Below are 13,187 nucleotides of genomic sequence, written 5' to 3'. Positions count from 1 at the left end.
TTGTTGTTAAGCCTCCGAATCTTTGCCTTCTCCTTTCCATTTTTGCCTTGTCTTCTCCTTTTAACTCAGCATGTTGCATCAATTGAGTCGTTTTTTCTTCTCTTTCTTTTCTTTTTGCACTTTTCCATTTTCCTCTTTTCCCAAAACCAATAAATTCTTCGTTATCTTCAGAACCTCTCTCCCTTCTTTTTGCTCCCTTATGATTACTTCCCTTTGGCTCTTCTATTGTTTTTTCATTTTATATCAACTTTGCAAGTCCCTCCACAAGCTTCGACTTCCGGCCAGGAATGGAATATTTTGATGGCAAATAATGCCAGCATTTGTTTTTCTTAAGAAAATACTGTGCAACAAGTTGCTCGTAGGGTCCTGCATTGAATCTTTCATTACCGTAATGTTTGTTTTGTGTAAGTTCAATCAGCATTCCTTCAAGATCCTTAACATTAGGCTCGAAAAGCAAGCTACAACCACTAATTCCATGGCACATTCGAAGTGAATCGACAACACGCGTTTTATTTACTACAGCGCCTAATTCTAAATAGCTGCATTCATCACCGGTAACAGTTCCTAAAGGAAGATTCAAATAAAAAGAAAATAATAGATAATGTTTTTATATAGAAATGAAAAAATCAAGAAGTTCATAAATCTGAACGCAATAAACAGCAAATAAAAGTATTTGTGAAAAGTTCATCAACTGAACCAACCGCCATAATATCAGCGTCAAGAAGAAGAATTCTTTGATTGCTAGAAAGTTGAAATGCGTTTAATTTCGTAAAGCAAGAATAAATCCATTTGTGGCTGTCTTTAAATCTCTTCCATTTATCAATGCTGCATGACCATTCAATCTTTTCAATTTCAATTACAAAATCTATCAAGAATAAAATAATTATTTCTGAATTAACACGAAAACACGCAAATACCAAATATCTTGGTTAAAGTTAGTCTAGCATCGTTTATAACATCAGAAGTTACTAAGCATATAATGTCGCAAGAAACTTTAAGATGTCTTTTGATCGAATGTCCAAGAACTAAAGCGCCACCAACATAATCATTACCTTCATGTTGCCAAATGTTGTCGTACATTGTTTTGAAATAAAATTGAAAACATCAATATTTTTGAATAGCAAGTTAATAATTTGAGCAATCTATTTACCATTCATAACATTCACGAAAACTTCATTTGATTTTTCATTTATAAAAACTTTTGTATCGGGATTGCAAAACAATTTCTCTCATGTTTCCTTTTGATTTCAAAGAAGAGTTTAAGAGTAAATGAGATATACATCATGAATTAAATTTGTTTTATTTTTTCCACCTGCCCATTACATTATCTTTCAAAATTGAATGAAAGGATATTGTCTGTTTCTCCGTTCACTGGATCGAATTCGAGAGCATCCAGAAATAGTATGCTTTAATTAATAATTATGCATTTCATAATCAATTTGCTTCAACTTACAGAAATCAGGAATAACCGATTGTCCATGCTTTTATCGTTATAACATCACTTTTTTGAACACAACTACAAGGACAGCCCTTGGAGGTACGTACGAAGGAAGACTTCACGAGCGCCAAGAAATTGAAACTGACGTTTTCCAATGCACAACAAATGATATTTTGTTTTTCATTGCAGATGACATATCCTTTCAAATAATAATTGAATTAACATTCGTCGGTATGCTGCGTGCCTACGATTTAATTACTGTATTTTGAAACTAATTTTTAAAACTATATTTGATTTTCATTAAGCTTTGGACCAATACAACAGAGTTTTCAGAGAAACAGGAATTGGGTGGACCACAATTCAAAAAGATCACATAAAAAGTGAAGCGGACTTCAGCAACTACAAGAAATCATCATTGCTTCCATTTCAAGAAGCTGTTGGTGTTTGAACTAAAATTTGATCTCTCTGTCTCTCTTTCGTTCTCAATTATTTTTTTTTCTTGATTTGTTTGATAATTCTATTATTCCTCACGAAAAAATAGTTGTCATATGGTTCTCCACGAGTGCTATTTGTACAAACAGATCTTAGTGTTCAACGTCTGTTGTTTTTCTAATTTGCATTATAATCCAAAAAATGACTGTTTCTTTTGTTTTTTTAGCCAATCTCCTTCCAATGCAAGAATCAGAACTAACTTTCACATTAGTTCCGCACAAGATGCTCACAAAGCTCAGTAAGGCTTTACCATCGTATGCGATCATCGACGAGCGTAATGCATCGTTGTCACAGGTTGGCGTCATATCGCCAGCGCATCGAGTGATTTTGAAGCAGACGATGAAGAAAGAATTGCTCGAGCAAAAAGACTTCATTGAAGCTGAGCTGGTAGAACTGGATCCTTCGAGAAAGAAAAAGAAAGCAGATGAACAAAATGCTGATGAAAGCGGAGCTGAAAACATGGAAGATTCAGAAGAAGACAGAAATCCAAAACGAAAAAGTGTCAAGCTCTCATCAAAATGCCAAGTTAAAAACCAAAAAACTGGGAAAATGAAGACAAGCCAGTTGAAAGAAAAAAAAACAGAGAAGAAAGAGAAAGCGCCACGCCAAAGCAAAAAAACACCTCAAGTTCTGATTTTGGAGCGGACATTGAATCTGATTAAATCAGTTGTGGAAGAATCAGAAGAAGAAGAAATGAGAGAGAAGCAGAGGATTATGGACGCATTCACAAAGGAAAAGATTCAAAAGCAGAAAACAGCAAAAGGCAATGCAAATAAGAAAGCAGCTCAAAAGAGGAAGAAGAAGAGCGCGCAGATAAAAAGATCAAATTCTCATTTGAAGCGAAAGAAATCGAAGAGGAAAAGAAGTTCTGATGAAGGAAGCGACGAAGATGACGAAGACGACGATGATGACAAAGAAGAAGACAGTAATGAAGACGAAGAAGAAGATGATGGTGAGGATGAAAGCGATGATGACGACGATGAAGGAGAAGAAGGAGAAGAAGACGAAGAAGCAACGCTGAGTGAAGAGATTGAGAATGAAGATCTGTCAAAATCAAAATATGTTCCCTTTCTGGGTTCATCCTGGCTGGATCAGAGTTTTTGGGAGCGGAGCGACTTCTGCGAGCAGCCCAGCACCACAGAGAAGGAGCAGACGAAAGAGAGGAACCAAGATTTCAGCTTCTCCACCCTCTCTCTTTCTCTTTTCCCTTCTGGTTATCGCACTCTTCGTGCAGTTGTGACACAGCGCCCGCTCTTCTTTGGAAATCGCCTGGCGAATCCGATTGAAGTTGTACCGCTGACACTGAAATTGGAGAATGTGTGTGTGAAGATGGATGCATCACTCGAAGAACAGATCAGAACAAAAGTGAATTACATCAGACTGGCAGAGAATGGGATAGACAACGGTTTGTGCTTTTGAAGTGATTGTGTTCAATAATTCATTCACATAAACTTCTTTTTTTTATTTTTTTTTGTTTGTTTGTTTATAAATTTTATTTTTCCCCTCAGATGATCAGTCTGTCACCATCCTCTCCCGCACCCTCCATGTCTTCGTGCACAACACTCACAAAATGCTATCTGAAAAACCTCTTTCGATTCCTCTTGTGAAAGGCAAAGCTTCTTCGATGCAGCGCAAAGACGGCAAAAAGATGAACATTGTCAATTACTTGCCTCCTTCAAAAGCCAAAAAAACATCTTTTGTTCGCTTTTGCTATCCGCACCCGTTTTTGACTTTGTGTTTTCTGGTTGAATTTGAGCTGCTCATTCCGATCCCTCTTCCGCGCCCGCCTGTTTCAGACGGCTCTTTTTGCTCTTCGAAAGAAGGGAGATTTGAATACGAGGCGCCAAAAGTGATGATTCCAGAAAAGGTGAAGAAGAAAGTGTGTGTCGGGTGGAAGGAATTCAGGCCGTTTGAGGCGAGTTCAGAGAGAGAGAGGGTAGAGAGGAAGGAGACGAGGAAGATGGAGAAGAGAGATAGCGATGATGATGAGGAGGAGGATGATGATGAAAGTGACGATGGTGAAAGTGATGAAGAAGAAGATGATGATGACGACGACGATGAAGATAGTGAAGCATTTAGCAAGCCAAGCAAAAGAAAACTTTCGCGAAAGAAATCGAAAAGAAGCTCAAACAAAAAGAGTTCTTCTTCCTCATCTTCTTCCTCATCTTCCTCTTCCTCTTCTTCTTCTTCTTCTTCTTCATCTTCAAGCAGCACATCATTGCCAGATGCTTCAACAGACAAGCGAATGAAGCAGTTGCAATCGTTAATCACTTTGAAATGCCCTCTTCTCAATCCCCCTGCGGATTATGATCCAACTTCTTCTTCTTATTCTTTTTCATTGGATTCAGCGTCTAGTTCTGAAGAGAAGAAGAAAGAGAGAGGAAAAGATGGAGGTGGAAGTGAAGAAGAAGATGATGATGATGAAGGTGAAGGAAAAGCTTCATCTGCTCAAAAGCAATGGAATTGGAAGAAGAAAGAGGCCAAACTGACGTTGAATACAAAGCCAATTCTTGGATATTATTTTGATGGTATGAAAGCTATTTTATCTTATCATTATTATTGTTCATTTCATTCTATATTTGTATTCTATTCATTTTCCTTCTATTTATTTTCTATCAATCTTTCTGAATAATCTCCTCTTAACTTCTCAGGTATTCCCCACCAATTCATATTCGATCCCACCCACGGCGCCTCAAAAAGTGGCATTCAAACTCCTCCTCCGAAGATAATCGAGCCGAAAAAGGAGAGTTTGAATGCTTCGACTTCTTCTTCCACAAAACTGCTGATGACAAGTTCAGACATTCCGTGGCTGTCTCTCAAAGAATACGACCCAAACGCAGAGAAATCGACAAACCCTTCAAAAACTGCTTTGTCTTCTCCCATCCCATTCACAGATGATGAAACCATCTTCCCCTTTTCTGTGTTAACACCCTCCACCGCCCTCTTCATGAAGGAAGACGACCCACCTCCTCCTGACCCTCTCCCACCAGAATATCACTACCCCACTCCCATCGAAATACCTGAGCCAAAATCTTCCGCTCAATTCTTCCCAACACTCGTCTCCTTCGAACTGGTGCTGCCGGAAAGCCAGTTTCCTCTTCTTCCTGTTTGGGTGAAGACTCCTTTTCTGTTCGTGAGAAGAGCGACGAAAAGAGCAAAAGCGGAAGAACAGCCAGAAACAGAGAGTGAGTCTGAAGATGAGACACCTATTCCACTATCACCGAAGCACAAACCAGCAATGCAGGTGAAAAGAGTTGTGAGTGAGGTTTGCTTATTTATCAATAATATTTTTCGCAATAACTTATTTGCCTTTCAAAAAATATTCTTTTTTATTGTTTTCTTTCCTCATTTCATATCCAGCCACCTCCCTCCACCGATCCCATCTACATTGCCCCTCCTCCTCTCCCGCAGCTTCCCCTTGTTCCCATCGCCCCTCTTCCCAAAGTTCTTCTCAGAAGTACCCGAACTGACGAGCCAGAAGACCATCTCTGCAGCGAGTTCACCTTCACTTTCTTGTCTTTCACTCAAAAATGGCCTAGTGAAAAGACGTTGAGAAGCATTCTGGCAGCACAAGAGCAGCCGCAACAGCCTATTCAGCCGTCTCAAACAGCAGAAATGTCACCCTTTGTGAACGAATTGAGTGATTCTCCGTTGGTTTTAGATGAACTTTCTTCTTCTCATCTGGTGGAGATGCCAAGAAGACCTTTCTTCTCCTTCCAAATGTTTGCGCTGCCTCGCTGTTACACACCGCCTGGCTATGTGGAGACAGAAGTGGAGAGGAAAAAGAGGGCGATTCAGAGAGAGAAGAGGGAGAAAGAGATGGAGAGGAGGAGAAGGAGGGAGATGGGGATTGTGGGGAGAGGGCAGAATGAAGAGGGAGAAGGAGAAGAAGACGAGGAAGAAGAATTATTCAAGCTGGAGAATGCCAACCAGCTGACTTATCACATCACGTCGTATCAGAACAATCCTCTTTCCATCTCCGTTTCAGTTCCACTTCCACTCCTGTTTTCGTTTCCTGATCCTGTTTCGCTCTTCACTTCTTCTTCTTCCTCCTCCTCATCATCTTCTTCTTCTTCATTCTCTTCATTCTCTTCCTCTTCTCTCTCCTCTTCTTCCATATCTCCTCTTCCTTCCTCCTTCTCCGTCTCCGACTTCCTCCGCCTCGTACCCTTCCGCCTGCAAAGCCATCCTCATCCTACTTCTCCTTCGACCTCTTCCACTTTGTTTGAGACGTTGAATGAACGCCATCTTCAAATTGATATTTGGGACGAGCAGACGCAACAGCTCTTCGGACACGCTTTTCTGCCGCTCTCAGCACTCACAGGAATCACCAATGGTTTGAATATAAATATCTTTTTATTTCTTTCTCTCTTTCTCTCTTTCATTGTTTGACGAATTATTTCATTCATTTTTATAATCTTTATTTTTCTCTCTCTTTTATTTTCCTTCAATTAAATATTTTTTCTTCATAATATTTAGGAACAGACTCCAAAACCCTCTCTCTCTCAATCTATGCTCCTCTTGTCATCCCCTCTGCCTCTTCTCAGCAACCTCCTCCGCCTTTCCCTTCGTCAGCCAACACAACTTTCGTCTCCACTTTCACTTCTTCTTCTTCAACTTCTTCTCATTTTGCCTCCGACTCCACACCTTCTCCTTTCATCAACACGTTTTTCCTCTCTTCTCATTTCCTTTCCCATTCAAAAGCGCCTTTTTCACTCAATTTGGGCACTCTATCATTGTCTGTCTCACACAAAAGAACTGTTTTCTCTCCAAATCTATCAGCTCTTCCTTCTTCTTCCTCTTCTTCTTCTTCTATTTCTTTATCTTCTTCTCGTCCTCTTTCTCATTCTCTTTCTATCTCTCAAAGAGAAAGAGAACAAACAAGAGGAAGAATACAAAATGGAACAGCAAAATCCACTCAACAATCAGCAAATGATTCAATTTTGTGGCAAAACATCGTTTTGAATGAAATGATGCTCAGAGGAGACAAACCAACAAGCATCATTTCTTCTTCCTCTTCCTCTTTCTCCACCTCTTCTTCTGCTCCTTTATCTTTATCTTCTTCTTCTTCTTCTTCCATTCCTTCCTCTTTCTTCTCTTCTGAACAATCAAACATTTCGCAATTAACCAGCAAACCTCCTTCTCTCTCAACAACATCAGCAAAAGGAGGAATTCTTCTGAAGAGAAATCATCATCTGTCTTCGATTGAGGCAACAGACGGGCGAAACGGTGTTGTTGGAGAAGATTTCATGTTTGACATGAGAAGAAGAGAAGAGAAGGAGAAGGAAAAGAACAGAAAGAAACAGGAATTGCTGGGAATGTCAGCAGGAACTGTTAGCAGAGCAGCACAAATGGATCGAAATGGAGTGGAGATGAGAGGAATGGTGAAGAAGCAGACAGAAGAATCCATTGTCAGCAGAAAGGAAAGAGAAGAAGTTTGTTGTTAAATGAAAATTATTCATTCTTATTTTTATTTTATTTATTTAAATTACTTTTTATTTCTTATTTTTCAGTCCAAAAGGCGTCTTCTTCAGCGCCTCAACCTCCACCACTTCTCCTCCACCCGTGCGATCTTCCCTTCTTTCGGCTCTCCTGTCTTTTTTGAGGTGCCAATTGCGAACACAACCGAAGAAACAATGTTTGTCGGCATAACAGCCACACGAATAAGGAAAGCATGCAGTTCACAGAGAAGACAGGAGATGGGGATGAGAAATGAAACAGGAATGAGCATTCAACTGAATGAAACGAATGACATTTCAGACGAATACGAAGAGCTGTTTGAAGATCCATTGGGAATGGCAGCAGAATACGAAGTGGAAGACGAGATTATTCCACTCACAGACGAATATCACAAATACTTCAAATCTCTCTTCTTCCCTCAAACAGCTTCTGTTTCGTCTTCTTCTTCTTCTTCTTCTGCAAATGGAAAGCAAAACTCGTTTGTCTTCCCAGAAATCACATCCACTCCCATTCTTTCGTCGAGTCCTCTTCAGGAATATCAGCTTAAACACCACACCATCTCTTCATCATCATCTTCTTTAACAACAACAACAACTTCTTCTCCTTCTCCTTCTCCTTCTTCTTCTTCTTCTTCCACTTCGCAGTCATCCATCCATCCACACAGCTCACTTCGCATCGATCCATCTGCTCTTCCCTCAACCTCCTTCACTTCTTCCTCTTCTTCTTCTTCTTCTCTCCAAACCACACTTCATCCAGCAGCTGCTGTGCTCTCTTCTTCTGTCACTCCTTTCACTCTTGTTGTCGAAGTGCCGCCGGGCGAGACGAGATACGCTGGATTCATTTGCCAGTCGTTCTTATGCGGGAATATCAGAGGATGGACAGGGGATGGGATAAGAGAAGAGGAGCTGTTACAGGCGAGAAAGAGATTGCTGTGTGGAGGAAGGAGTTCTGATGATGGATATGCTGATGAAGCAGAGGAAGTGCTGAGAAGGTCATGGCGATGGGGCACGATCAGATTTGGCGAAGAAGACGAAGCAGATGAAGCAGCGAGGCGTGCTGCAGATGAAGAGCAGCAGTGGAGAGAGAGAGAAGAGGCACGAAGAAGAGAACTTGAGCGGATGATGATGGAGAGAGATCAGAAGGCGCTGCAGATGGAAAACCAGTTCTCGCGCTTTTCACGTCCACTCTATCAGACGCCGCAGACGACTGTGTCGAGGCTGAAGAGGACGGCAGATGGTAGCATCCAACAAGACCTGCTCAGTTGGGGTGGAAGAGATGCGAATCGGATGAGGCTGCTGAGGAAAGGAAGGCACGGAGACGATGTTCTGATTCAAAACCCGATTTCACTGCAGCAGATGCTCATCAGCCGCTGCATCACATCGTCTGCTCTTCCACCTTCCTCTCCGTTTTATTCGAATTCTTTGCAGCAGTCTGCTTCTCCTTCTGTCTCGTCTGCAATGCCAATGTCGATGCGTTCTCTTTCAGCTGGACCGTCTCTCTCGCTTTCACCTTACCAAAGCAGCCAGCAAAGCATTGTTCGTTCATCCTCAGTTTCTCCTGGCTCCATCTGTCTTACTCGTTCATCTGCTGCCACCGACGAAGAAGAAGAGCTGTTTATAGGCGAGGAATCCCCTCTGATCCACCATCGCCATCCGTTCGGTGCGCCTGTCTCGCTCTCTCGTCCCATCGAGTCGCGTATCATTCGCCTCAAAATGGTGTCTCTTCCGCCAACGATGCTACGCCCTGACGCGAATGACGAGCAGCCTGAGCCATTGGTAGGTGAGGAAGAGCAGTCAACTCCTGTGGCTACTCAACAGGCGCCTCTGCTGCATTCGATATGCGACGTGCTGGTTTGTCCGCTGGCTCACCACATCGACAGGACATTCCACGTCTTTGTGAAAGAAGGAGAGCCGATGAACTTGGCGTTTGTGTTTCCTCTTTCTGACTCAACGTCGTTTTCTCCGGTATCGCTGTTTCATGCAGCGAACGATGTGGCATTCATCAGCGAGCACGAAATGTCGCTCTCATCACACACTGCGGCCTCCTTCACGTTTGGCAAGCAGCCATTGAAGAAGCAGAATTCTTCTCTTCAGTCAAAAGATGCACAAAGTGATCAGTCTTTGCTTCTTCGGCAGACAGCGTTCATCAAAAAAGTTGTTTTGTGTCGAAGCGATTTTGACATACGCGGAGTTTCTCATGTGGACATGGCAACCACAACACGCTCACGGATTGAAGACGGGACATATTTCAAATCACCTTCAGATTCAGCAGCAGAAGCAGCAGACGAACAAGAAGCTGGTTCTGCACCTTCCACAAAGACGCATTCATTCACTCAGATCATCCAACTCTTTGCAACGCTCCCGAGCAACACACAGCAGCTGCCCCGCAGAAAGCCCTATTCGTTCTGCCTGGCGCTGTTCAACGACGAGCTTGGTGCATCGCTGTATGAAATATGGGAGGTGGTTGTGTCTGTCACCCCTGCAATTGAGCTGGACCAGTCTGTCGCTGTTGGGGAAGCTGTTCACGTTGATTTGCCGCCGGAATCTTTCCTAAGCGGTGGCGAAGAAGTCACCCAGCGCTTTTCTTCTGCATCGTTTGAGACGTGTGCAGACCGTTTCGCTCCGCTTCTGCAGTCGCTGATGCTGTTTGGTGGTGTTGACGGCAGCCTGCCTTCTGTTCGTTTTGCAGCCAAATGCAGCGCTCTGCTTCCGTTCAGACAGACAGCCTTGTTGACACTCGTCCACCTCGTCTCCAATTCAAATTATGTTCCAACTGGACGAATGTTAAACGCCCAACCTTCTTCTCTTCCTTCGCCATATGACGCTGATTCAGCTGCTCTTTCACAAAAAGAAAGCGATTCGCACAACACAAAACTTGTTGGTGCCTATTTGGTTGATATGAACTGTGCCTCGTTGCAGCCGACTCGTCGCTTCTTGATCGACATCCCCTTCCGCCGTAGCTTCTTCTTCCTCTCAGGCAAGGCCAGTTCTGCTCAATCTTCTTCTGCATCTGCTTCTTCTGCTTCATCTTCTATTCCATCTCCTTCAACCTCATCGTTCTGCACTCTGGGCACCACAATCCCTGTCCGTCTCCCTCTCACTTCGATGCTCTCTTCTTCAACTGTCGTGTCGCTGTGGACAACAAACAGCGATCTGATCTTTCTTCCTGTGCGAAAGTTTGCGATAGGAATTTCCCCTTTCACTACGCAGCGGGCCAAAAGTGCTGCTGCTTCGAGCAAGGCTTCAAAGAGACACTATGCAGAAATCAGCTTTCCTGTTCATATCGTTCCCTGCCGCATGTATGAATGCACTGAAAGAGCTTATGTTTATGCTGTGGAAACAGACAAAATCAAAACGGCGTCCAAATCTGCAAGCGTTGCTGTCAAAGTTGAGGTGTTTGAAATTGAAATCAATTTCAAATCGTCAACTGGCAGCTTCACCGAGAGCTTGCCAGAGTTAGTGGAAGTTGTGAGTAAATGAACTTTATTTTTCTTCATGTTCTTCTTTGTTATTGTTTGATTTGCGTTTCAAATCGTGAAGATTTTTTATACTATTTTATTGTTTAATTGATTGTTCGTTCACTTGAATTTTATTTTCTTTTTATCAAAATTCCTCTTGTCACATTTTCAAAAAAAAAGAATTTAAATACATAATCATTCAAAAAGTGTGCCATTTCTATCGATATTTTTTTTTCTTTTATGTTTATAATATAATACAACAAAATCAAAACTTTAAAATTTTTAACTCTTCATTTTTTCTTCTTTTTATTTTTTGGCTTTGGAGCAGGTTTTCGAGGTTGAGGTCTCCTGCGATCCATCGCAATGCCATTTGTCCAGGCTTCAACTGTGGTGGATATAGCGTTCAAGTCTTGTCTTGTCTCTTCATAAATAAGCCTACAAAGAATTGATAATCGCTGTAGATTCCTCTGAACAACAGGCGGCATGTCTTCGATTTCAAAATCAATAAAATTTTCTGGCCCGGGTTTGGCAACTCCAGGTGCAGCCAACTCTAAAAACTCAATCACTTTTTCGAACAAGGTGTATGGAAGATCTGAAATTGATAATAATACTTCTTCTTTTTCATCATCACTCAAAGGAATATCATCTCCAGGAAAATGCTCAAATTCAACTTTTTGCTTTTTTGAAACACCATGGAGCTTTTCAATAACAGTTTCGCGAAATGGATCCGGTGTTGGTGGTTCCGAAGGAGATGGATTGAAAGAGCCAACAGGACCAGAAAGCATAAAAGGCTGTAATTGGATTTTTTGAGCTGGGACAAAGCTTAATATAACTAAATAAAATACTGTTACTTCAACGAAGCAAACTATACAGAAAAGGGGGATCCCTTCTTTTCTTCAAACATGAGATTTTTAGAAAATTTCAATCAAATATGGGATGTTATTATTTAGAAAACAAGAAAAGAAAAGAAAAACTTTTGGATTTTATTTTAACAAGGAATTATTAACAAATTATGTTTCAAACAGTATTTTTTATGTTTTTTTTTTATTTGGAGTATATTTTTATAAAACATTTTTTATTTCCTAATTTTACACCATTTTGTGATATATCTTATTATTTCATCATTAAAAATAATTCTTATAGAAAATTGTTTATGAAATCATATTCTGTTTTAAACAAAAAATAAAAACAAAAACAGGAAAAATAATAAATTTAAAAAAACATTTCAAATGCTTCAGTTTCCGAATTAAAAAATAAGATTCGATCTCCGTTTTCTGTTGCATGCCTTCTGCTCCGATTTTGACAGCTAAAAATAACATCCATTTCATTGACGTTTTCATTTTGGTTGATATTATGTGAGAGTAAAATAGCATATTTTGCCTTCAGCTTCAATTTGAAAACGCAAAAGAAATTATCCAATCTGAGAGTTGTTGAATGAAACGTAAAAAATGTTACAATTTTTGTTGATCATCGATTAACAAGTTGAAGAAGACAAAGAAGATAAAACGAAATGAAATCAATTCGTCCAAAAAGCCTTTTTTCATCATGAGAATAATGAATGAAAAATGAAATAAGATGAGCTCAACAATTGATCAGTCGAGATGAAGGGAAGAAAATGAAGCAATTTTCTGTTAAATTAAGCATCTCTGCTGATTTGGATGAATGGATGCATCAGAAGGTCGATTGCTGACCGAGAAGGAAGTGAGATGAATATTGCAAAAACAATGCAGAAGGTGAAGAAAAAGGTGAAGAATGAAAAAAAGGCGAAGAAGAAGACAAAGAAGAAGGTGAAGAAGAGGCAAAGAAGAGAAATAGGTGTAATATAGCCCAAAGGCAGAGGAAGATTGGATTGTTTGAGTGAATGAATCGGACGAGGATGCAGAAAGCAGTGAAGAAGAACATGAAACAGAAGAAGAAGAAGAAGAAAGAAAGAAAGAAGAAAAGAAGGCATTGAAGATAATCTTGCTTCTTTTGATGTTGAAGTTGGAGATAAATTGGACGAGAAAGAAGAAAGAAAGAAGAAAATGAAGATTTCAAAGAAATACAATCAATATTTCCGTTTCTGTTTTTCCCTTTCCTCCTTCACAGTCCAATCATCAATCATCAATCCAATTTTCTCCTTCTCCCTCCTCTTCTCTGAATATTCTTCTTCTTCTTCTTCTTTTCCTTCTTCACATTTGAATTGCTCTTCTGCTATTTCTCTGCTCATTTCTTTCTCATCTCCTTTTGATCCATTTTCTTTTTCATTTCTCAACTCTCCCAAAAAATCAACATTGCTCATCAAACAGCAAACATTTTGATGTGGCTGAGTCAAACGAAGATAATCATCCGAATGGAGAC

At 40.6% G+C, this 13,187-nt stretch overlaps 3 protein-coding genes across 3 annotated transcripts; 1 reads left to right on the top strand and 2 right to left on the bottom strand.

Moving 5' to 3' along the window:
- Positions 1-238: 238 nt before the first annotated feature.
- MONOS_11841 (uncharacterized protein) lies at positions 239-1,080 on the bottom strand (the record flags this gene model as incomplete). Its single annotated transcript, XM_067864411.1, has 3 exons — positions 239-564; positions 698-865; positions 918-1,080. The coding sequence occupies 3 exons, from the start codon at positions 1,078-1,080 to the stop codon at positions 239-241; spliced, it is 657 nt and encodes a 218-aa protein (XP_067735525.1).
- A 261-nt stretch (positions 1,081-1,341) lies between these two features.
- MONOS_11840 (uncharacterized protein) lies at positions 1,342-11,034 on the top strand (the record flags this gene model as incomplete). The annotated part of the gene is made up of 10 exons (XM_067864410.1): positions 1,342-1,401; positions 1,456-1,669; positions 1,744-1,880; positions 1,980-2,034; positions 2,097-3,335; positions 3,439-4,458; positions 4,582-5,195; positions 5,291-6,266; positions 6,410-7,365; positions 7,444-11,034. The coding sequence occupies 10 exons, from the start codon at positions 1,342-1,344 to the stop codon at positions 10,867-10,869; spliced, it is 8,697 nt and encodes a 2,898-aa protein (XP_067735524.1). The 3' UTR covers positions 10,870-11,034.
- Positions 10,972-11,778, bottom strand: MONOS_11839 (uncharacterized protein). Its single transcript, XM_067864408.1, has 2 exons — positions 11,714-11,778; positions 10,972-11,669 (listed from the first exon to the last, which is right to left on the bottom strand). The coding sequence occupies exons 1-2, from the start codon at positions 11,749-11,751 to the stop codon at positions 11,138-11,140; spliced, it is 570 nt and encodes a 189-aa protein (XP_067735523.1). The 5' UTR covers positions 11,752-11,778; the 3' UTR covers positions 10,972-11,137.
- Between the last annotated feature and the right edge of the window lie 1,409 nt (positions 11,779-13,187).

The sequence above is a fragment of the Monocercomonoides exilis genome (genome assembly GCF_001643675.1).
Source record: "Monocercomonoides exilis strain PA203 chromosome Unknown scaffold3-2548433, whole genome shotgun sequence".
Lineage (NCBI taxonomy): Eukaryota > Preaxostyla > Oxymonadida > Polymastigidae > Monocercomonoides > Monocercomonoides exilis.
The sequence above is the reverse complement of the archived record's forward strand: the minus strand, read 5'-3'. Positions and strand labels throughout refer to the sequence as shown.